The sequence below is a fragment of the Myxine glutinosa genome, chromosome 5, assembly GCF_964187855.1.
Source record: "Myxine glutinosa chromosome 5, kmMyxGlut1.1, whole genome shotgun sequence".
Taxonomy (NCBI): domain Eukaryota; kingdom Metazoa; phylum Chordata; class Myxini; order Myxiniformes; family Myxinidae; genus Myxine; species Myxine glutinosa.
The window spans coordinates 118,251,130-118,277,219 of NC_136265.1; the positions used below are offsets into that span (position 1 = coordinate 118,251,130).

The 26,090-nt window shown below is 47.9% G+C and overlaps 2 protein-coding genes across 6 annotated transcripts in view; one reads left to right on the top strand and one right to left on the bottom strand.

Moving 5' to 3' along the window:
- Window positions 1–25,412, bottom strand: part of CNKSR1 (connector enhancer of kinase suppressor of Ras 1) — a 153,756-nt gene extending 128,344 nt beyond the window's left edge. The window contains exons 1-5 of one of the 5 annotated variants that reach the window (XM_068116429.2): window positions 25,203–25,412; window positions 8,071–8,234; window positions 7,597–7,802; window positions 4,852–4,933; window positions 4,472–4,507 (exon numbers count right to left, since the gene is read on the bottom strand). In XM_068116429.2, coding sequence (XP_067972530.2) covers window positions 4,472–4,507; window positions 4,852–4,933; window positions 7,597–7,802; window positions 8,071–8,234; window positions 25,203–25,254 — 540 coding nt within the window. In that variant the 5' untranslated portion in view covers window positions 25,255–25,412. Of the gene's footprint in view, window positions 1–4,471; window positions 4,508–4,851; window positions 4,934–6,750; window positions 6,760–7,596; window positions 7,803–8,070; window positions 8,235–25,202 lie in introns of those variants that run through there. The other 4 variants (XM_068116427.2, XM_068116431.2, XM_068116428.2 and 1 more) reach the window with 4 other exon arrangements.
- HDX (highly divergent homeobox) overlaps window positions 1–26,090 on the top strand; it is a 131,584-nt gene that overhangs the window by 2,909 nt on the left and 102,585 nt on the right. The gene's annotated exons all lie outside the window — the stretch shown is intronic.

A 26,090-nucleotide genomic window follows, 5' to 3' on the forward strand; every position in this document is an offset into this window, starting at 1 on the left:
CCATGGTTTGTATATCAAACGAAAACTGTGATATCTTGAGTTTCAAATTTCAAGACTTCTCTTGGTTTGTGCTTTCATAGACAATGATGCTGATGCTGTAATTGATGGTGGGTTTGTAGTGGATGTTGTCGCTGTTTCTGTTGATGATGATGTAACTGGAACCTCATTTTGGATACAGATGCCCTGTGTGTCATGATACATTGATTCATCATAGTTGTCCCATGCTGAGTTCGTACTTAGTCCCTTGCTTGGTTCTAGGCCATCGGGAAGAACTTGTTTCTTCTCAATAATGTTGGCAGCAATTTGAGTCTCATATTCTTCTGCAGTATGATATCCTATACAGTGGCCGAAGTGATTAACAACTTCCTGAACCTTCCTGGAACCAGTAATACTCTTCAAGCTCATTCCAAGCAATATGTGTTTCGATGGCTTCACTCTTCCACCAGTAGCTTTGTAGATGTCATCTTCAGCTGATGATTCAATATAACGCTCAACTCTCTCACTGGCTTCATCTTTTGAGCCAGTGTACATAATCCGATAAAACACTGATAGTTCAGCAGGTATATTCGTACACTGACCTTCAAGGATCGCTTCTACTGTAATGGGGTTTGGAAGAGTGTTATTCTCACTGAGCTTCTGGATCTTCGCTCTGAGGAACAAAGCTACATTCTTTATTTCGTTGTCCATTGCATCCTTTGCAATAGAGATATAGATACCTTGTTTTTTACTTTCTTGGCCAACCAGAAGCTTACTGCCATAATATTCTTTGATTTTGGACAAAAGATGGTATGGCTCTGGGTTCGGCTCCTTAAACCCTTCTTCTACAAGGAATTTAGTGTAGGTTTCATTGACATCCACCAATTTCTTTGAGGATTCTTTCAGAAAGATTTCAGAGTTTATATATAACAGTAATCTTATGAAAGCAGTTTCTCGTTTGATTGCGTATGTTGCGGCTTCATCTTTTGTTTGGACCTTGGCACCCTTAGAAATATACCTGCCTCTGCACGTATTATGGTACTTAACTTCCTTAGCTACAAAGTCAGTGTTCATATTCACGAAGAAACTGTTTGTCTTCCTGCTGACTTGCAGCATTTATAATACTGTCCTGTGCCTGTATAGTCTCACATGGAGCTAGTGTTTCAAAACCGCTTTTGAAATGCTTGCGGTTTGGACCTTTGCAGAAAATACACTTTTTCTCCAGCACTCCAGTACTTGAGATAGCTGCCATTGCTGGTTTCTCCACCATAGATCTTGTTTCAACAGTAATATCTTTATCAGAAGATGTTTTCTTTTCTTTTGATTGTATCTGATAAGCTGTAAATTTACTATAACAGCCACTGTGAAAGCCATAGTGAGGCAGTGGTTCAGCTTCAAAGTTAATGGATTGACATATAACAAGGTACTTTGATCTCTTCTGATACTGTTCTCTGGCTTGAGCTATGTCAGCAGCTGTTCCCCATGTCTGTTCAGTGAATGGAACCACTGCATCACCATCGTGTTCTTTATCACCAATCATATGCAGCACACACTGCAACGGCACTTCTATACGATCATCCATCTGAAATAAAACACGTACAAATATATAAAAAATTGATCTAATGTGGGCAATTTTAATAATATCTCAAAAACGACATCAGTTATCTCCATTTTGACTTCAAATCTGTATTCTACATGTTAAGCGCTTTCATTTGATATATTACACATTTATTTTGGGTAAAAATTATATTTTTCAGAAAGAAAAGCGGGTTTTGGCAAATACGGTCAAAATTTGGGTCAAAAAGGCCAAAATGGCAATTTTGTCTTACTTGGGATTAATAAGACTGCTTTTTTTGGAATCAGCACCTCTTTTTACAGAGAAAATGGTTGTCAAACCATATTTACCTAAAATTCTGATTAAAGCCATCTATCTCTTGGAATAATCTCCTGACACCAATTGTTGCGGATCCGCCGCCGGCCTTCTCCCCTTACCAAGGGGGATTAGTCCCCTTGTCTTTGATTGACCTGGCGTGACCCGGGACCTATTACGTCCCTTCCGGACAGCCCGAAATAGGGTTTCAGGACCAAATTCGCTGTTACATAAGTACTCGCGCTGCCCTGGAAGCGAGGAAATAAGCCCCGCACGAACCACGTGTGTTGGTGATACACCCAGAGGTTGCGTACATGTGATTCGCGCTATTATTAATTACTAGACACCGATTCAAGCGGTTCTTATTCGTACCATGCTTAGTCATTGGCGAAATCACAAAGACGATGGAATGGAAGGAAGAACAGAATTTATTTACACTATACAATGGTAGAAGAAAAGGGGACACAGAGCAGCCTTATACAGTCTTACTTAATAACCAGGACAAACGGGCCCGTCTCACACACACACTCACACGGGGATTGCTGATGAGCAGGATGATGTTCACTAGCTCGCCCAGGGATGGCTCTCGTGCAGTTCTCTCGGTCCCCGGCACGTCCCTTGGAGATGGAATTAGGTGAAAGCAGCAGCTCACTGCGTGTCGTCTGAACGGAGCGGGTTATCACGGGGCGAATTGGTAGGGAGCGGACTTTGGTGCGGCCGGCGGTTATTCACTTGCAGCTATGGCCGCGCTTACTCGTGTGGCTGGAAATGCGCTATATGTGTTACCGGCACGTCTGGCTGTGCCCGTGTACTTGTACAGTTCAACGCCTCTTCTTCTCTCTCTCTGCGCAAGTCCTCAAACAACGCGCGTATCCTCTGCAAGTTCTCAAACAATGCGCGTATCCTCTGCAAGTCCTTTACGAGCAGGTCCCTCCCAACAAGTCCTTTAACGCTATCCACTTGCGAGTCCTAATCCTTTCTCCACCGCCGTTCAAGTCCTTTCGAGGGCTTTGCGCAGCGCGTTATATAGGCACGCCCCGCGAACCTTCTCGAACTCACCAGACGCGCTTTACCACGCCCTCTCACGCCATGCCGCTAGAGCCGTGATTGGCTGGTGGCTCTTACCGTCTCCCCCACGCCGCTCACCCTGACCCCGCACCCCTACTTTTCAGGCCTACCTCGCGTTACTCGACTAGTGGTCAGCCGAATGGGGCGCGGGATCAATTACGCCCATAGAGGTAGAATTGGAGGGTGGACACAAAATGAATGGGGCCTACTCTCCTGTCTTTACACAACGCAGGTACTAAGAGGGGAAATGGCCTATTCTTACACATACTAAGACATAACTATGCTACAAATGGGCCTTTATGTTGCTCGTGTGACTAACTATGGGGGGCAAACCATTAACCTTTAATGACTTCAATGTGCCAATCTCAAAACCGTGGCAGTATGTTTATATGCGATGAAAACGTCTTCTTCTTCCTCAAATAAAATTAACACCCTCTTAATTACGTTTAGACTGCTGAGACCCCTCAGACCTTTGATGACCCTTTAGGTCCCCCAAGACCCGTAAGACCACCAACACCCCTGAAGACCAAAAATGCCCTTAACGACCCAAAAGACCCCGAAGACCCAAAATACCCCAAAGACGAAAAATACCCTTGAAGGCCCTGAGGCTCAAAAATACCCTGAAGACCCAAATGGGCCCGAAGCCCCAAAATACCCCGAAGATCCAAAACACCCCAAAGACCCAAAACACCCCGAAGACCCAAAACACCCCAAAGACCCAAAATACCCCGTAGACCCAAAAGACCCCGAAGACCCAAAAGTCCCCAAAGACCCAAAAAGTCCCAACGACCCTTAAATACCCAGAGGAACCAAAAGACCCAAAAGCCCTTGAAGACACCAAAGACCCCGAAGACCCAAAACACCCTGAAGTCCCAAAACACCCTGAAGACCCCAAAGTTCCTTAAAGACCCAGAGGAACCAAAAGACCCTTAAGACAAAGACCCAAAAGACCACAAAGACCCTGAAGACCCAAAAGACATTGAAATGCTCAAAGATGCCTATCCCTCTGAAACGACGTGTGGTGAGGCGCGAGCGCCGAGTCACGCTAGTGTATACAAAAAACAAGTCCGAAGCACACCAACATTTTATTATTTTTTTCAACATATAAAGTAAAAGTAATTGTTGATAAAAAATATAAATGTTTCTTTATTTCGACCTATTGGCCTCATTGTACATTATTTTGACATGCCTTGGACTATTGTAAGTAACTGGTTCGTATAACCTTTTGGGTGTTCCCTGTGCCCTGTCCGTACCTGTCATATTAAAAACGATGAGCTCTGCTGGAAACAAGAACGTATTTTCATTTTCTTGCTTCGAAACGACTCAAGGTTCCCTATTATTCATAATGTAGGTAACACTCAGGTCATTCCAAGGAGTCAACATAACTACAACCACACCTCAAGTCAAGGCTAATCCACCGCAGTGGGAGTTGAGGATCATACGTAAGGTTAGGCCTTAAAAAGAATGACAAGAAAAATAATAAATAATTTTCTGATATGAATGAAATAAGTGAATGATGGATAATAAATAAATAAATAAAACTTCCAATATACTCACGACCATCTGAAGTTCAGTTTTCTCTGATGTATAATCCTGTAAGAGAAGGTAACGGTGAACGGAAAGGTAAGGGCACTTAGGCCAGAAACTGGCAACAAATCTGTGATAGAAAAGGAACGATGGGAAAGTGTGTGAGGTGAATGAAGATGGGAAAACAAAGGTATCAACACCATCCTTCAACAGCAACATTAGTTCTTTATTCTACAAAGGTATCATATGCTTAGTGCACCTGTACTGCAGGTGTAATACAATGTTACGCGCACCGAGTTCAACTTTGCGGTGCTCTTCACGGTAACATGATAATCCACTCCACTCAACACACCAGTTAAAGGAATGCCCAGAGTGACGTCATAAACGGCCAGCATTGAAAGGTAACTCACCTGCTCAGCAATCTGCGTCAGGTCAAAGCAAAACTTTGCCAGCAACCTCCGTGCCATGACAAAATCCTTGCATGTCTGCAACCTGTTAAAGTGCACGAGCACACACACACACACACACACACACACACACACACACACACACACACACACACACACACACACACACACACACACACACACATTCTCAGGTTATACGCTGAACTAATGTACCTGTGCCATAAACCAATGACAATCCTAATGAGGCTAAGCGGTTAATGCGACCCTGGACTCAAAGACCTGTCCAGAAACAGTGACAGACAATGGATGGCAGTAAATGACTGCTACCTGCAGTGCTGTATTATTTTGTGTTGTCACCATATTGTGAAAGTACAGAGAACAAGTCGCTTCACAGCTTTCATTGTTAGCTACAAATGCTAGATCTGAATTTGAGATTAACCGCTCATAACATGAAACCAACTTCCCATAACAAACATCACCCAGCTGCAGTGTAGAGTACCTGCTCAACCAGGCGAGCACCGAACGAGCCGACCTCAGGACCCGCGGAAAGTGCCTGCTCAAACAAGCGAGCACCGAACGAGCCGACCTGAGGACCCGCCGAAAGTGCCTGCTCACCAGGCGAGCACCGAACCAGCCGACCTGAGGACCCACGGAAAGTGCCTGTTCAAACAAGCGAGCACCGAACCAGCCGACCTGAGGACCCGCGGAAAGTGCCTGCTCAAACAAGCGAGCACCGAACCAGCCGACCTGAGGACCCGCGGAAAGTGCCTGCTCAAACAAGCGAGCACCGAACCAGACGACCTGAGGACCCGCGGAAAGTACCTGCTCAACCAGGCGAGCACCGAACGAGCCGACCTGAGGACCTGTGGAAAGTGCCTGCTAAACCAGGCGAGCACCAAACCAGCCGACCTGAGGACCCAAGGAATGTACCTGCTCAAACAAGCGAGCACCGAACGAGCCGGCCTGAGGACCCACGGAAAGTGCCTGCTCAAACAAGCGAGCACTGAACCAGCCGACCTGAGGACCTGCGGAAAGTGCCTGCTCAAACAAACGAGCACCGAGCCAACCGACCTGAGGACCTCCGGAAAGTGCCTGCTCAAACAAACGAGCACCGAGCCAACCGACCTGAGGACCTGTGGAAAGTGCCTGCTCAAACAAGCGAGCACTAAACCAGCCGACCTGAGGACCCACGGAAAGTGCCTGCTCAAACAAGCGAGCACTAAACCAGCCGACCTGAGGACCCGCGGAAAGTACCTGCTCAAACAAGCGAGCACCGAACGAGCCGGCCTGAGGACACAGGGAAAGTGCCTGCTCAAACAAGCGAGCATTGAACCAGCCGACCTGAGGACCTGCGGAAAGTGCCTGCTCAAACAAACGAGCACCGAGCCAACCGACCTGAGGACCTGCGGAAAGTGCCTGCTCAAACAAGTGAGCACCAAACGAGCCGGCCTGAGGAAACGCGGAAAGTGCCTGCTCAAACAAGCGAGCACCGAACCAGCCGACCTGAGGACCTGAGGAAAGTACCTGCTCAACCAGGGGAGCACCGAACCAGCCGACCTGAGGACCCGTGGAAAGTACCTGCTCAACCAGGGGAGCACCGAACCAGCCGACCTGAGGACCCGCGGAAAGTACCTGCTCAACCAGTCGAGCACCGAACGAGCTGACCTGAGGACCCGCAGAAAGTACCTGCTCAACCAGGGGAGCACCGAAACAGCCGACGTGAGGACCCGCGGAAAGAACCTGCTCAACCAGGCGAGCACCGAACGAGCCGACCTGAGGACCCGAGGAATGTACCTGCTCAACCAGGCAAGCACTGAACGAGCCGACGTGAGGACCCGTGGAAAGTACCTGCTCAACCAGGCGAGCACTGAATGAGCTGACCTGAGGACCCGCGGAAAGTACCTGCTCAACCAAGCGAACACCGAATGAGCTGAGCTGAGGACCCGAGGAAAGTACCTGCTCAACCAGTCGAGCACCGAACGAGCTGACCTGAGGACCCACGGAAAGTACCTGCTCAACCATGCGAGCACCGAACGAGCCGACCTGAGGACACAAGGAAAGTACCTGCTCAACCAGGCGAGCACCGAACGAGCCGAGCTGAGGACCTGCGGAAGTGCCTGCTCAAACAAGCGAGCACCGAACAAACCGACCTGAGGATCCGAGGAAAGTACCTGCTCAACCAAGCATACAATGAACAAGCCGACCTGAGGACCCGCGGCAAGTACCTGCTCAACCAGGCGAGCACAGGATGAGCCGAGCTGAAGACCTGCGGAAAGTGCCTGCTCAACCAGGCAAGCACCAAATGAGCCGACCTGAGGACCCGCGGAAAGTACCTGGTCAACCAGGCGAGCACCGAATGAGCCGAGCTGAGGACCCACACTAAAGTACGTGCTCAACCAGGCAAGCACCGAACGATCTGAGCTGAACACCTGCGGAAAGTACCTGCTGAACCAAGCGAGCACCAAATGAGCTGAGCTTAAGACCCACGGAATGTACCTGCTCAACCAGGCGAACACCGAACGAGCCGAACTGAGCATCTACAGAAAGTACCTTTGCAACTAAGTGAGCCCCGAACGAGCCGAGCTGAGGACCTGCACTACTAAAGTACCTGCTCAACCTGGCGAGCACTGAACGAGCCGAGCTGAGGACCCGCACAATCAAAACGACATGTAAAGTGCTTGCTCAACCAAGCGAGCACCGAACGAGCCGAGCTGAGGACCCGCACAATCAAAACGTCATGTAAAGTACCTGCTCAACCAAGCGAGCACTGAACGAGCCGAGCTGAGGACCCGCACAATCGAAACAAGCAGCTCTGAAGGTAGCTGTTGCCTAGCAACGAGAGTCTTGTCCGGCTCCTCTGCGGCCACAAGGCCCATGCTGGTCTGTAGAGCCTTGCAAGCCGTCACCAACTTTTGTGTGGCCTGGTTCAAATTCTCACTGTCCGTGGTGTAATGCTGAAAGTGAATAAGAAAACACATAACAAAACGAGGTAAGATTTAAACACGTAAACAGAAGGCTGTGTGGTAAAGGTGTCGGGTATTGCTGCAATATCATGGAATGTGTCGTGCATGGAAGGAGGGCCAATGTGATGATGGAGAGGTAGATGGGAGTTTGTACACTGATAGTCCTTAAAAAGCTATAACATCTTAAAAACCATTTGAAGATCATAGGTAAGTGAAGTAACAGAAAGAAAATTGGCGGTGTATAAAGAACAAAGAATACCAGGGCGCAGAGCAGGTCAATGGCTTCCAACAGCAGCTCCTGGTGACCGAGGAGCTTCAAACCCAAATCGTCAAGCTTGGCATGGGACATGCAGAGCAATGCTTTGCCGGTGATGCCATTCTCCAAAAATGTTGTGCCATATTGTTGCAAAACATCATCTAATCCTTGGGAAGGAGGAGGAAGAAATTTTGGTTAGTTTTTGAGGAGGTCTGGACCATCGTTAAATGTGCTCTGGCAAAAGTGATCAGGAACGAGGATCAATAGAGTACTGCTGTCCCCTACAGGTTGGTGTCCTCACTTCACACCCGGTTTTCCTGGAAACTGTGGAATTCTGGAATCCAAAGTTCTCAACATCATTAATGTCATGTATGTAGGTGCAAATTTTCCTGGTGTTAAAACCGTTCTGGTTTTTCCGTTTCCGGGAGTTACGTCAGAGTGCAGATGGAGTGAAGCGCCCCTGTACGCTGATAATTTATAAATGTTGTTTGTCGATTCTGTCCAGTTCCATTTCATGGCGATGAAGTTAAGCACCTAGACCTAGAGCATGACTTCTTTCGGTCTTATCGACAAATGTGACCCTTATGGGGGAGATTTGGATATGTATTCTGAGCGGTTGTCTTTCTACTTCAAGGCGAACGGCATCACGACGGAAGCCCGGTTGAAGGCCGTCTTCCTGTCCGTCTTCCTGTCCGTTTGTGGGGGACAGGCATTCACACTCGTTAAAAACCTGATTCGACCTCGGACCATCCAGGAGCTCATGTATGCCGAGCTCAAGGCTGCTTTGAAGGAACATTGCAGTCCGTCTCCTGCAGTCATCCTGTGTCGGTTCAATTTCTGCTCCAGCAGACAGCAGCAAGGTCACTCGAGTTTGGGGACATGATTGATGACATGCTCCATGATTTGTTGGTGGTTGGCATGTCTAATGACTGCGCTCACAGACGCCTACTTGCTGAGAGAAGACTGACTTTCCAAAATGCCAGAGACACCGCCATTTCCACAGGAAGTGCTGAATGCAACGGTTCAAGCATTGGTGATACTCGTTCGTCTGGTATCTGCCCTGCTGTGAATCGGTTACATCATGATCAGCGTTGGAACAAGTCTCCTCATCAGAAGCCAGTGAAGTCTCAAACCCACAACAAATGTTTCAGGTGCAATGGAGAACACCTTCCGAAGACGTATCGGCTCAAAGATGCAACCTGCCATTTTTGTTCGAAAACTGGCCATATTGCTCCAGCTTGCATCACTCACAAATGGGGGAAAGACAAAGCTACTGACAAGAAGATTCATCAGTTTATCAGTTCGGATAAACCCAAGTTTGACCTGGTGAGCTCTGTTTCCGATGCTGTGGAATAATGCTGACCGACCCGACCTGAAACCTACCACCCATGGACTCTCCACCTATACAGGTGAGAATATTGTTCCATGTGGAACCTGTGACGTCAAGGTGGGCTACAATAATCGCGAGTTTCACCTGCGCCTGATCGTCATTCCTGGAAAGGGGCCTTCCTTACTTGGCTGGAACTGGTTGAGCGTAATTCAGCTGAAGTGGGAAAGCATTCATGCTCCGAGTTGCCAACGTTTCTCGTATGGCTACAAAACATTCAAAAATGTGCTGGAAATGTATCCAGAGGTCTTCAAGGATGAGCTTCGAACTTTGAGTTTAGCTCTCTGTCCTTTCAGTGTTGACCGGGATGCCAAACCTATATTTTTCAGAGCTCGCCCAGTCCCTTCCGCCCTGCAGGAGCAGATTGACAAGGAACTGGATCATTTTGAAAGTCTGGGGATGATCCAGACAATACAGTCAGCCAAATGGGCGGCACCCATCGTTCTGGTTATAATACCGGACTAGTCCATCCGAATATGTGGAGTTTATAAAATGACCGTGAAAAGGTGTTTGTCATTGGATAAATAACCAATCCCGAGGATCCAAGACCTCTACGCTCGTCTCACTGGAGGCAAAATTTATACTAAACTCAATCTCAAATCCGCCTAACTACAGCTCCAACAGTTGGTTGTACAGGTACCATCGACTCATTTTCAGAGTGAAACCTGCACCTGGCATCTATCAACATGTCATGGACAGTTTATTTGCTGCTGAACACAATGTCTTTTGTTACCAGGATGATAATTTGGTTACTGGTCATTCGGATGCTGAACATCTACAAAACCTGGATCGAGTTCTGAAGAGGATATCGGACTCCGGGCTATGCTTGTGTCAAGACAAACACCAGTGCCATCTGTCATTACCTGGGTCATACAATTGATGCCGAAGGTCTACACCTGACAGATGAGAAAGTCTGGGCTATCTAGGATGTTCCTGCTCCATGAGACATGAAGGAACATTGCAGTCACACCTCGGTTTTGTTCAGTTTTATGGTCGTTACATCCCGATGTTGGTCGTTACATCCCGAATATGCCCAAAGTTTTGGGCCCTCTTTATCGTCTCTTGAAGAAAGGAGTCTCCCGGAGCTGGGGTCCACTGAACAATTGGCATTCCAGACCTCCAAGGATCTGCTTAAATCGTCCAATGTTCTCGTTCATTTTGTTCCATAGGATTCATGTTGACATGCGATGCATGTTGGTATAGAGTGGGTAGTGTGTTATCTTACATGATACTCAACGGCAGAGAAAGACCTGTTGCATTTGCCTCCAGAATGCTGTCCCTGGCAGAGAATAACTATTCCAAACTTGACAAGGAAGGATTGGGTAATAGTTTTCGGCAACATTTGTCACCACCAGGACCACATGACCTACCGTCACTGCCAGTCCAGTCGTAGAGTCGCATGCAGCTTCATCACAATCAGAACAACAGTTCGACCCGCCATTACCAAAGATCGTCGTGGCTGCTCCAGTTGGCGTGGATGCCTCAAAAACATATGCGAACTCTCCACTCGTCGTAGAGTGGAGACCGAAAGAATCACCTCGGACTCTGTATCCACTGTTCCACTGCGACGCTCAATGTGTGAGAGAAAATCACCCGGCCGTTTGAATCTGTGACATTGTTTGTTTTCCTCCATGTTATATCCTCACGTTGACAAGATGGGGCAGAATAATCCCTGACGTACTGACCAGGGTGGTCTACCCAAGGTCCACTTGTTTTTATTTGTACACACATATTGCTACATTTTTTGGAAATTTTACTCTTGGCAATTTTGGACTTAAAGGAGAGGATGTCATGTATGGATGTGCAAAATGTTTCCCATCTCCAAACGGGTCTCTTTCCGTTTCCGGCAGTTACGTCACTGTGCAGATGACACGGATGTGAAACAGCCCTCAATGCCGAGAGTTAATAGCCAGCAAAGCCGGTGTTGTGAATGAACGCGTACGTATTATGTTGAAAAGCCAGATGTTGCTGGATCCTTTGAGAATTTCGAAGCTTTGACGCACCAAATCGCTCAATGGAGGCCGCCATCTTGCGGATGCGGAAGTATGCATAAACAATTGCGAAAAAGTTCAAAAGGAGTTTGTTTCACCTGTCTTTTTTTGATTCACAATCTCATGTTGAAAAGCCAGATTTTGCAGGATCCTTTGAGAATTTTGAAGCTTTGACGCACCAAATCGCTCCATGGAGGCCGCCATCTTGCGGATGTGGAAGTCTGCATAAAAATTGCGAAAAAGTTCAATAGGAGTTTGTTTCACCCGTCTTTTTTTGATTCACAATCTGATGTTGAAAAGCCAGATTTTGCAGGATCCTTTGAGAATTTCGAAGCTTTGACGCACCAAATCGCTCCATGGAGGCCGCCATCTTGCGGATGCGGAAGTATGCATAAACAATTGCGAAAAAGTTAAATAGGAGTTTGTTTCACTCGTCTTTTTTTGATTCACAATTTTATGTTGAAAAGCCAGATTTTGCAGGATCCTTTGATAATTTTGAAGCTTTGACGCACCAAACTGCTCCATGGAGGCCGCCATCTTGCGGATGCATAAGTATGCATAAAAAATTGCGAAAAAGTTCAAAAGGAGTTTGTTTCACCCGTCTTTTTTTGATTCACAACCTTATGTTGAAAAGCCAGATTTTGCAGGATCCTTTGAGAATTTCGAAGCTTTGATGCACCAAATCGCTCCATGGAGGCCGCCACCTTGCGGATGCGGAAGGATGCATAAACAATTGCGGAAAAGTTCAATAGGAGTTTGTTTCACCCTTTTTTTTTTGATTCACAATCTTATGTTGAAAAGCCAGATTTTGCAGGATCCTTTGAGAATTTTGAAGCTTTGACGCACCAAATCGCTCCATAGAGGCCGCCATCTTGCGGATGCGGAAGTATGCATAAACAATTGCGAAAAAGTTCAATAGGAGTTTGTTTCACCCGTCTTTGTTTGATTCACAATCTTTTGTTGAAAAGCCAGATTTTGCTGGATCCTTTGAGAATTTTGAAGCTTTGACGCACCAAATTGCTCCATTGAGGCCGCCATCTTGCGGATGCAGAAGTATGCATAAAAAATTGCGAAAAAGTTCAATAGGAGTTTGTTTCACCCGTCTTTTTTTGATTTACAATCATATGTTGAAAAGCCAGATTTTGCAGGATCCTTTGAGAATTTTGAAGCTTTGACGCACCAAATCGCTCCATGGAGGCCGCCATCTTGCGGATGTGGAAGTCTGCATAAAAATTGCGAAAAAGTTCAATAGGAGTTTGTTTCACCCGTCTTTTTTTGATTCACAATCTGATGTTGAAAAGCCAGATTTTGCAGGATCCTTTGAGAATTTCGAAGCTTTGACGCACCAAATCGCTCCATGGAGGCCGCCATCTTGCGGATGCGGAAGTATGCATAAACAATTGCGAAAAAGTTAAATAGGAGTTTGTTTCACTCGTCTTTTTTTGATTCACAATTTTATGTTGAAAAGCCAGATTTTGCAGGATCCTTTGATAATTTTGAAGCTTTGACGCACCAAACTGCTCCATGGAGGCCGCCATCTTGCGGATGCATAAGTATGCATAAAAAATTGCGAAAAAGTTCAAAAGGAGTTTGTTTCACCCGTCTTTTTTTGATTCACAACCTTATGTTGAAAAGCCAGATTTTGCAGGATCCTTTGAGAATTTCGAAGCTTTCATGCACCAAATCGCTCCATGGAGGCCGCCACCTTGCGGATGCGGAAGGATGCATAAACAATTGCGGAAAAGTTCAATAGGAGTTTGTTTCACCCTTTTTTTTTTGATTCACAATCTTATGTTGAAAAGCCAGATTTTGCAGGATCCTTTGAGAATTTTGAAGCTTTGACGCACCAAATCGCTCCATAGAGGCCGCCATCTTGCGGATGCGGAAGTATGCATAAACAATTGCGAAAAAGTTCAATAGGAGTTTGTTTCACCCGTCTTTGTTTGATTCACAATCTTTTGTTGAAAAGCCAGATTTTGCTGGATCCTTTGAGAATTTTGAAGCTTTGACGCACCAAATTGCTCCATTGAGGCCGCCATCTTGCGGATGCAGAAGTATGCATAAAAAATTGCGAAAAAGTTCAATAGGAGTTTGTTTCACCCGTCTTTTTTTGATTTACAATCATATGTTGAAAAGCCAGATTTTGCAGGATCCTTTGAGAATTTCGAAGCTTTGACGCACCAAATCGCTCCATGGAGGCCGCCATCTTGCGGATGTGGAAGTATGCATAAACAATTGCGAAAAAGTTCAATCGGAGTTTGTTTCACCTGCCTTTTTTTGATTCACAATCTTATGTTGAAAAGCCAGATTTTGCAGGATCCTTTGAGAATTTCGAAGCTTTGACGCACCAAATCGCTCCACGGAGGCCGCCATCTTGCGGACGCGGAAGTGTGCATAAAAAATTGCGAAAAAGTTCAATAGGCGCCCGCGGAACTACGTAACTTACGGGTAGTGCACCCTTCGCGACAACAGTCGCGACTCTGGGGCATTTTCGAAATTTTTCTCTTCTTTAGTGGTAGACCTAAAAAGTCGAATTAGGCTTCAATCCCATGCTCGCATGCTCAGTCGGTTTGTCTGATTTATGATGTTGTCCTGCACCTACCGGTATAAGCGGTTTACATAAAGAAAGAAAGCTCGGTTTGATTAACGACAGTCACACATTGCCGTTGAAACGGCGCTATCGTCTGATTTGTCGGCATTGATCTTACTGCAAGCTAACTTCTTCTGGTGGAGGAAGCCGCAGTGCCCGGAGAGAACCAGTCCTGACAGCGACTGAAGTTAGAAGACTACACACTTACTGTGAAAACGTATGTTAAGCCCAGTTAAAATTTCTTAAAATAGGCCCTAAGCGAGCACATCGTATAGTTACTTCCTTAAGCTTCCTGTGACATTTATTGTATGTAGGTATTGGGGAGGACTGTCTGCTCTTCTCTTTTACCAAGTCTTACCAGGTAGGGCAAAGGGGGGCATTAAGCTCCAGGGGGCATTGGGCTCCATCCACTACATTGTAAATGCATTATATTTACCTTCAAGATTTACAATGTAGTGGAGCCTAATGCCCCCTGGAGCGTAATGCCCCCCTTTGCCCTACAGTACCTACTACACCTACCTACTACCAACTACCTAACCTACGTATGCCATTGTGATGGGTAAAATCGTGGCAAGAGGCTTTGGCTTCGCCGGCTCATTGCGGCTTTGCAGTCGGGTACTAGTAAATATACGCCAATTGATCATTTTCTGTCGAGTTACATTCCAAATTCACATCTCCCACAAATTAATCAAACGCGCAGGCAGCTAGGTCCTGTTGCTTTGTCATCGCAGCCATGTTGGAAGCCTCTCTGATACTGCCTCTGCTCGGGCCTTGCTCCCTCAGCGCTTCCATTCCTCCATCCATTCCCAGGCCCTCAGGATGAAACTCCTAAAATCCAAGCGAGCTACTCACCTCCTCTCTTTTGTTCCTCTCTTCTCCCACTTGTGGAACCTCCAATGGCACTGTTCCTTCGATGGGTTCAACTTGGGAGTGTACACCACCTCCTCAGGTCATCCTTCTCAGTCTGTGATCTTCACTATCCTCGTTAATCCTCTGTTGTCCATTTGCAAGCGGCCATGTTTCCTTCGCTCTTCACTCTCCTCCTTACGTTCGTTCAGTCATTCCCTCATTGCACATTATAAGCAAACGCGTGTGCTCAGACCTGACAGGACACTCACCTCTGAGCTGTCCAGCATGGGTTTGAACCCGACCTACCTATGAACTGCCATCCTGGTATTTCACCGACTGGGTGATTCACCAATGAGTGTGCCATCCCTCAAATAAACGTTAAACGGACGACACCTCTATCGACACTAGTTAATGAACGTTAAAGATCCCCCTCCTGCGGGGGAGTGACGACCCATCCAGGATTGTAACCCCTTCATGCGGGGGAGTGGCGACCCATCCAGGGTTGTAACCCCTTCATGCGGGGGAGTGACGACCCATCCAAGATTGTAACCCCTCCCTGCGGGGAGTGACGACCCATCCAAGATTGTAACCCCTTCCTGAGGGGGAGTGGCGACCCATCCAGGGTTGTAACCCCTTCATGCGGGGGAGTGACGACCCATCCAGGATTGTAACCCCTCCCTGCGGGGAGTGACGACCCATCCAAGATTGTAACCCCTTCCTGAGGGGGAGTGGCGACCCATCCAGGGTTGTAACCCCTTCATGCGGGGGAGTGACGACCCATCCAGGATTGTAACCCCTTCATGCGGGGGAGTGACGACCCATCCAGGATTGTAACCCCTTCATGCGGGGGAGTGACGACCCATCCAGGATTGTAACCCCTTCATGCGGGGGAGTGACGACCCTTCCAGGATTGTAACCCCTTCATGCGTGGGAGTGGCGACCCATCCAGGGTTGAAACCCCTTCATGCGGGGATTGACGACCCATCCAGGATTGTAACCCCTTCATGCGGGGAGTGACGACCCATCCAGGATTGAAACCCCTTCATGCGGGAGAGTGGTGACCCATCCAGGATTGTAACCTCTTCCTGCGGGGGAGTGACGACCCATCCAGGATTGTAACCCCTTCATGCGGGGGAGTGGCGACCCATCCAGGGTTGTAACCCCTTCATGCGGGGGAGTGACGACCCATCCAGGATTGTAACCCCCTTCATGCGGAGGAGTTGTGACCCATCCAGGATTGTAACCCCCTTCATGCGGGGGAGTTGTGACCCATCCAGGATTGTAACCCTCCGCATGCAACCTGTTTCAGTCGAAATGAGCCCCTGTATCAAGCATGGTACACGGATCCGATTTGATGTGTGTGTATTGAGCATGGTACACGGATCCGATTGATGTGTATGTATCGAGCATGGTACACGGATCCGATTTGTTGTGTATGTATTGAGCATGGTACACGGATCCGATTTGATGTGTATGTATCGAGCATGGTACACGGATCCGATTTGATGTGTATGTATCGAGTATGGTACACGGATCCGATTTGATGTGTATGTATCGAGCATGGTACACGGATCCGATTTGATGTGTATGTATCGAGCATGGCAAACGGATCCGATTTCATGTGTATGTATTGAGCATGGTACACGGATCCGATTTGATGTGTATGTATCGAGCATGGTACACGGATCCGATTTGATGTGTATGTATCGAGTATGGTACACGGATCCGATTTCATGTGTATGTATCGAGCATGGTACACGGATCCGATTTGATGTGTATGTATCGAGTATGGTACACGGATCCGATTTGATGTGTATGTATCGAGCATGGTACACGGATCCGATTTGATGTGTATGTATCGAGTATGGTACACGGATCCGATTTGATGTGTATGTATTGAGCATGGTACACGGATCCGATTTGATGTGTATGTATTGAGCATGGTACACGGATCCGATTTGATGTGTATGTATCGAGCATGGTACACGGATCCGATTTAATGTATATGTATTGAGCATGGTACACGGATCCGATTTGATGTGGATGTATTGAGCATGCTACACGGATCCGATTTGATGTGTATGTATCGAGTATGGTACACGGATCCGATTTGATGTGTATGTATCGAGCATGGTACACGGATCCGATTTGATGTGTATGTACCGAGTATGGTACACGGATCCGATTTGATGTGTATGTCTCGACCATGGTACACGGATCCGATTTGATGTGTATGTATCGAGCATGGTACACGGATCCGATTTGATGTGTATGTATTGAGCATGGTACACGGATCCGATTTGATGTATATGTATAGAGCATGGTACACGGATCCGATTTGATGTGTATGTATCGACCATGGTACACGGATCCGATTTGATGTGTATGTATCGAGCATGGTACACGGATCCGATTTGATGTGTATGTATCGAGTATGGTACACGGATCCGATTTGATGTGTATGTATCGAGCATGGTATACGGATCCGATTTGATGTGTATGTACCGAGTATGGTACACGGATCCGATTTGATGTGTATGTCTCGACCATGGTACACGGATCCGATTTGATGTGTATGTATCGAGCATGGTACACGGATCCGATTTGATGTGTATGTATTGAGCATGGTACACGGATCCGATTTGATGTATATGTATTGAGCATGGTACACGGATCCGATTTGATGTGTATGTATCGAGCATGGTACACGGATCCGATTTGATGTGTATGTATCGAGCATGGTACACGGATCCGATTTGTTGTGTGTGTATTGAGCATGGTACACGGATCCGATTTGATGTGTATGTATCGAGCATGGTACACGGATCCGATTTGATGTGTATGTATCGAGCATGGTACACGGATCCGATTTGATGTGTATGTATTGAGCATGGTACACGGATCCGATTTGATGTGTATGTATCGAGCATGGTACACGGATCCGATTTGATGTGGATGTATTGAGCATGGTACACGGATCCGATTTGATGTGTATGTATTGAGCATGGTACACGGATCCGATTTGATGTGTATGTATCGAGTATGGTACACGGATCCGATTTGATGTGTATGTATTGAGCATGGTACACGGATCCGATTTTATGTGTATGTATCGAGCATGGCACACGGATCCGATTTGATGTGTATGTATCGAGCATGGCACACGGATCCGATTTGATGTGTATGTATCGAGCATGGTACACGGATCCGATTTGATGTGTATGTATCGAGCATGGTACACGGATCCGATTTGTTGTGTATGTATCGAGCATGGTACACGGATCCGATTTGATGTGTGTGTATCGAGCATGGTACATGGATCCGATTTGATGTGTATGTATTGAGTATGGTACACGGATCCGATTTGATGTGTATGTATCGAGTATGGTACACGGATCCGATTTGATGTGTATGTATCGAGCATGGTACACGGATCCGATTTGATGTGTATGTATCGAGCATGGTACACGGATCCGATTTGATGTGCATGTATCGAGCATGGTACACGGATCCGATTTGATGTGTATGTATCGAGCATGGTACACGGATCCGATTTGATGTGTATGTATCGAGCATAGTACACGGATCCGATTTGATGTGTAGGTATGGAGCATGGCACACGGATCCGATTTGATGTGTATGTACCGAGTATGGTACACGGATCCGATTTGATGTGCATGTCTCGACAATGGTACACGGATCCGATTTGATGTGTATGTATCGAGCATGGTACACGGATCCGATTTGATGTGTATGTACCGAGTATGGTACACGGATCCGATTTGATGTGTATGTCTCGACAATGGTACACGGATCCGATTTGATGTGTATGTATCGAGCATGGTACACGGATCCGATTTGATGTGTATGTATTGACCATGGTACACGGATCCGATTTGATGTGTATGTATCGAGCATGGTACACGGATCCGATTTGATGTGTATGTATCGAGCATGGTACACGGATCCGATTTGATGTGTATGTATCGAGCATGGTACACGTATCCGATTTGATGTGTATGTACCGAGTATGGTACACGGATCCGATTTGATGTGTATGTATCGAGCATGGTACACGGATCCGATTTGATGTGTATGTATCGAGCATGGTACACGGATCCGATTTGTTGTGTATGTATCGAGCATGGTACACGGATCCGATTTGATGTGCATGTATCGAGCATGGTACACGGATCCGATTTGATGTGTATGTATCGAGCATGGTACACGGATCCGATTTGTTGTGTATGTATCGAGCATGGTACACGGATCCGATTTGATGTGCATGTATCGAGCATGGTACACGGATCCGATTTGATGTGCATGTATCGAGCATGGTACACGGATCCGATTTGATGTGTATGTATCGAGTATGGTACACGGATCCGATTTGATGTGTGTATTGAGCATGGTACACGGATCCGATTTGATGTGTGTATTGAGCATGGTACATGGATCCGATTTGACGTGCATGTATGGAGCATGGTACACGGATCCGATTTGATGTGTGTGTATCGAGCATGGTACACGGATCCGATTTGATGTGTGTGTATCGAGCATGGTACATGGATCCGATTTGATGTGCATGTATCGAGCATGGTACACGGATCCGATTTGATGTGCATGTATCGAGCATGGTACACGGATCCGATTTGATGTGCATGTATGGAGCATGGTACACGGATCCGATTTGACGTGCATGTATGGAGCATGGTACACGGATCCGATTTGATGTGTGTATTGAGCATGGTACACGGATCCGATTTGACGTGCATGTATGGAGCATGGTACACGGATCCGATTTGATGTGTGTGTATCGAGCATGGTACATGGATCCGATTTGATGTGCATGTATCGAGCATGGTACACGGATCCGATTTGATGTGTATGTATCGAGCATGGTACACGGATCCGATTTGATGTGCATGTATCGAGCATGGTACACGGATCCGATTTGATGTTTATGTATCGAGCATGGTACACGGATCCGATTTCATGTGTATGTTTACTTGGGACTGAAAGAGTAAACGTCATGTCGTATCCCGAGGGAACACTTCCTCCAATCACTTCTTCTTTTGTGTGTAACACCTGCTCATCACACGTCACCAGGTAAGCGGTGGAGAGGGCCTATCTCCACCAAGTGAATCGTTTATGTTTTGTATCCACTGATTGGTCACATCTGGATTTAGACCTGAACCAAAACCGAATCACCTTGTTCGTGTCGCTAAACCATGTCATCCAGCAGGTTTTGCCATAATCCGTCCATAACTCTTTGGAATATCATGTCAGGTATCGTTTTTGGCTCTTATCTCCCAATGGTAAAGATTCATTTGGAAAATTTGAACACTCTCAGATCCCCTCAGGAGGTGCGGGCGAGGAGGGGGGCAGCGGTGCGGCTGCTGATGGGGGCGGTCGTGCAGGTGCTGATGAGGGAGGTGGTGCGGGTGCAGAGTGGGGTGGTGGTGCAGATGCTGAGGGGGGTGGTGTTGCGGATGCTGATGCTGAGTGGGGTGGTGGTGCAGATGCTGAGGGGGGTGGTGGTGCGGATGCTGAGGGGGTGGTGGTGCAGATGCTGAGTGGGGTGGTGGTGCAGATGCAGAGGGGGGTGGTGGTGCAGATGCTGAGGGGGGTGGTGGTGCAGATACTGAGGGGGTGGTGGTGTGGATGCTGAGTGGGGTGGTGGTGCGGATGCTGAGGGGGGTGGTGAGGCGGATGCTGAGGGGGGTGGTGGTGCAGATGCTGAGGGGGGTGGTGGTGCAGATGCTGAGGGGGGTGGTAGTGCGGATGCTGAATGGGGTGGTGGTGCAGATGCTGAGGGGGGTGGTGGTGCAGATGCTGAGTGGGGTGGTGGTGCAGATGCTGAGGGGGGTGGTGGTGCAGATGCTGAGGGGGGTGGTGGTGCAGATGCTGAGTGGGGTGGTGGTGCAGATGCTGAGGGGGGTGGTGGTGCGGATGCTGAGGGGGGTGGTGGTGCAGATGCTGAGTGGGGTGGTGGTGCAGATGCTGAGGGGGGTGGTGGTGCAGATGCTGATAGGGGTGGTGGTGCATATGCTGAGTGGGGTGGTGGTGCAGATGCTGAGGGGGGTGATGGTGCGGATGCTGAGGGGGGCAGTCGTGCAGGTGCTGATGAGGGAGGTGGTGCGGGTGCAGAGTGGGGCATTGATGCGGGTGCATAGGGGCATTGGTTCGGGTGAGCAGGAGGGGTGGTGCAGGCGAGCTGAGGGGGGTAGTGGTGCGGATGCTGAGGTGGGTGGTGGTGCGGGATGCTGAGTGGGGTGGTGGTGCGGATGCTGAGGGGGGTGGTGGTGCGGATGCTGAGTGGGGTGGTGGTGCGGATGCTGAGGGGGGTGGTGGTGCGGATGCTGAGGGGGGTGGTGGTGTGGATGCTGAGGAGGTCGTGGTGCAGATACTGATGGGTGTGGTGGTGCGGATGCTGAGTGGGGTGGTGGTGCGGATGCTGAGGGGGGGGGTGGTGCGGATGCTGAGGGGGGTGGTGGTGCTGATGCTGAGGGGGGTGGTGGTGCGGATGCTGAGGGGGGTGGTGGGGCAGATGCTGAGTGGGGTGGTGGTGCAGATGCTGAGGAGGGGTGGTGGTGCGGATGCTGAGTGGGGTGGTGGTGCAGATGCTGAGGGGGGTGGTGGTGCGGATGCTGAGTGTGGTGGTGGTGCAGATGCTGAGGGGGGTGGTAGTGCAGATACTGAGTGGGGTGGTGGTGCAGATGCTGAGGGGGGTGGTGATGCAGATGCTGAGTGGGGTGGTGGTGCAGATTCTGAGGGGGGTGGTGGTGCAGATGCTGAGGGGGGTGGTGGTGCAGATGCTGAGTGGGGTGGTGGTGGTGCAGATGCTGAGGGGGGTGGTGGTGCAGATGCTGATGGGGGTGGTGGTGCAGATGCTGAGTGGGGTGGTGGTGCAGATGCTGAGGGGGGTGGTGGTGCGGATGCTGAGGGGGGTGGTGGGGCAGATGCTGAGTGGGGTGGTGGTGCAGATGCTGAGTGGGGTGGTGGTGCGGATGCTGAGTGGTGTGGTGGTGCAGATGCTGAGAGGGGTGGTGGTGCGGATGCTGAGTGGGGTGGTGGTGCAGGTGCTGATGGGGGTGGTGGTGCAGGTGCTGATGGGGATGGTCGTGCAGGTGCCGATGGGGGTGGTGGTGCAGTTGCTGATGGGGATGGTCATGCAGGTGCTGAGGTGGGTGGTGGTGCAGGTGCTGAAGGGGATGGTCATGCAGGTGCTGATGGGGGTGGTGGTGAGGATGGTGGTGAGGATGCAGAGTGGGCATTGGTGCAGATAAGGAAGGGGCGGTGGTGCGGATGCTGATGGGGCGGCCGTGCAGGTGCTGATGGGGGTGGTGGTGCAGGTGAGGAGGGGCAGTGGTGCGGCTGCTGAGGAGGGCGGTCGTGCAGGTGCTGATATTGGCGGTGGTGCGGCTGCTGAGGAGGGCGGTCGTGCAGGTGCTGATATTGGCGGTGGTGCGGCTGCTGAGGAGGGTGGTGCATGGGGGATATTTTTACAGTAGACCCCTGACTAACACTGAATATAAATAGACTTGCGGAGTCGGCAAAGGCCCAGATATAGCAGGTTGTCTTAGCTTGTGGCACAAAGCGCAATTTTCTGGTGCGGCCATGACTGGCTTTTCCACACCATGGTAATGGCCGAACATCTCCATCGCAGGTGTGACACGACGACCTGGATTGCTTCACAATATGGCCCTGAGGGTTCTTTTAGGATTATTGTGCATGTGACTCAAAAATAAACAGAGGATTATATGATGGATTACATGACCTTGCTGATGATTGGGAGCAGGCCGATTGGTCTACAACACCGTATGTCATGGGGCACACTGTCAATCCAAAACACCGTAACATAAGCAGCACACCTTTGGTAAACAGCACCGTAACACAGGAAGTAGACCAAAAGTTTACAACACCTTAACTGAGCAATTATGGAGTTGGTTCAAGACAATCTAAAACCCAAAGGAGTACATGGTGAGTCCATGGGCCATGGTAACCATTACTCAGAGAGAACATCGTACCAGGTATGTGGAATTCAAACCTTTGGTATTCACAGGCCACAGGCACTCACACCCCACTTACATATTCAACTGAGAGAGTTACACATCCAAACTGTACACACACACACACACATATATGTGTACAGTCACGTGAAAAAGTAAGTACACCCCATTTGAAGTTTTGACTTTTTCAACATATTTCAACATACAGCTATTTGATCTTCATTTCAACAATATTGATAGATAAAGGTGATATAATACAACGAATATCATGAAACATTTACATTTTGTAGTCCATTGTATAATTTAAATAAACATAAATGCAAATTTCGCATGTGGAAAAAGTAAGTACACCCTTGGCTCTAATAGGTGGTATTGCCCCCTTTGGCAGAAACAACCTCAAGTAGGCGTTTCTTATAACTGTCTACCAGTCTCTGATATCGACTGGGAGAAATTTTCACCCACTCCTCCATGCAGAATTCTTTCAGCTGTGCGATGTTTGAGGGGTTTCTTGCATGCACAGCTCGTTTCAAATCCCCCCACAACATCTCGATGGGATTTAGATCCGGGCTTTGACTTGGCCATTCCAGAACCCTCCATTTCTTTATTTTCAGCCATTCCTTGGTGGATTTACTGGTATGTTTAGGGTCATTGTCATGTTGCAAGGTCCACCTTCGGTTGAGCTTCAACTTTCCGACAGATGGCCTCACATTATCCTCAAGCACCCTCTGGTACAATGAAGAATTCATAGTGGATTCTATGATGGTGAGCTGCCCAGGCCCTGATGCAGCAAAGCTGCCCCAAACCATAATATTTCCACCACCATGCTCTACAGTTGGTATCAGGTTCTTGTGGTCAAATGCTGTCTTTGGTTTTCGCCAAACATGTCTTCTGGTACTGTGGCCAAATAGCTCTACCTTTGACTCACCTGTCCAGAGCACATTGTTCCAGAAGTGCTGGTCTTTGCCTAGGTGTTCATTGGCAAACTCTAGTCTTGCCCTGATGTTCTTTCTGGACAGCAAAGGTTTCCTCCTGGCACACCTCCCATGTAGATAAAATTCGTGCAGCCTCTTTCTTATGGTAGACTCGTGCACTTTTACATCAACAGTGGCAATAGCTACCTGTAGGTCCCGTGATGACATTCTGGGGTTCTTAGAGACTTCTTTCAGCATCTTGTGGTCTGCTCTCAGGCTGAACCTGCTGGGGTCGCCTGGCCTGAACAAGTTGGCAGTTGTTTGGAATCTTCTCCACTTGTAGATAATCTTCCGGACAGTCGAATGATTGATTTCAAATTGTTTGGAGATCTTTTTAAATCCCTTCCAAGACTCGTAGGCATCTTGCGGTCTGCAAGGTCTACAACCTTCTTTCTGAAGTCCTCAGAGAGCTCTTTTGATCTAGGCATGGTGACGCCACACACTTCAACAACAAAGAGCAAACCAAACTAAATGTCTGAGGTTGAAATAAGACAGGTTCCTCCAAGATCCTCTCTAACGATGTTCTAATCATTTGCGCCTGAGCTGGTGCACCTGATTCTAATTTTAGGTATTTGAAGTGGTGATAAATGTCGGGGTGTACTTACTTTTTCCACATGCGAAATTTGCATTTATGTTTATTTAAATTATACAATGGACTACAAAATGTAAATGTTTCATGATATTTGTTATATTATATCACATTTATCTGTCAATATTGTTGAAATGAAGATCAAATAGCTGTATGTTGAAATATGTTGAAAAAGTCAAAACTTCACATGGGGTGTACTTACTTTTTCACATGACTGTATATGTACATATATATATATATCCATGCCCACATACCTTTGGAAGATGCGCATACATCGATTATTGGAAGGTGTGTCCAACCTGCACACCTGCATGTATCTACCTTTAGAAATTGTAAATTCCTCAAAATCTGCACACCTTTAGAAGGTGTGCATAGTGCATACCTCCACACCTGTGTACATATACGTTTGGGACGTGTGCCTGCCTCCATACCTGCATACATATACGTTTGGAAGGTTGTGCATACCTCCACACCTGCGTAAATATACGTTTGGAAAGTGTGCCTATCTCCACACCTGTGTAAATATACATGTGGAAGGTAGTGCATACCTCCACACCTGAGTACATGAATATACCTGTGAAAATTATTCATACCCTCACACCTCCACAGCTACACTTGTGTAAGGTGTACATACAAAATAGGTAGAAGACCTGGCTTCTCCTGACAAAGGCCATAATCAGCCAAAGGTTCAGGTGTGCGAGCGCAGTTAGGTTCATAGCGCCTTGTGTAGCATCATGAGGCCATACCTCGCATCCAGGATAGCACCTGATCCGGGCTCCAGCTCGTGACAGGATCCATGCCCGTCCCCCGATCGCCAGGTATCCCTGACACCGTGTCCGCCTCGTCACTCGGGGTTCATCAACACACGGAAGCCGCAGCCGCACCCACAGCGACGGAACACGAAATGCGGTGGAGGCGGTGCTGCTCCCCTGAACCTGCCCAACCCTGTCCGATCTGCTGGGGTCCACCAGCGCCCCCCAGCGGAGGTTCGCACACTGCTCGAGGTATCCCATGGAGCTTGAAGATCTCCTGGAGTTTCTTACTACCTGTTTACACCTCATGCCTCTAACTTTCACTTATCAAAGAAATACATCCTTCATATCACCTCGGTGGTATCGTGGTTAGAGCGTCCACACCGTCTAGGTGAGTGGGCAGTTCGAACCGCAGCCAAAGCCTTTTTTTATACTAAGTCGAGGCTCCTGTAAGAGCTAACACATAGAATATATAATAAAGGGAGACAAGAGGGAAGCACAACAACAATGGAGAACAGGGACATCAGGAGATCTGTGGAAGGGAGAGGGTTGGGGCGGGATACACGGGATAAACAAGATGGACACTACGAGGACTTTCAGGAAAGAAAATGTATTTTGAAGGAGGTGTATTAATGGGGGTAGAAAATATCATGGTTTTGGATGGGGGAAGCTAAGGGTTGGTGGTGGACAGCTGTTTTGAAGACCTGGAGGGAGGAGTGGGATTGAAGAGAGTGAGGGAGTTTGTTCCAGAGGAAGGAAAAAGAGGAATGAAAGAATTAAATGAATAAACAGGATTATGACGAATTAATTTACATGTGTAGGAAAATTGCCACTCCTCTTCATTTATTTAAATGTTGCTATGCCCCCAGTGGTGTTTGTAAT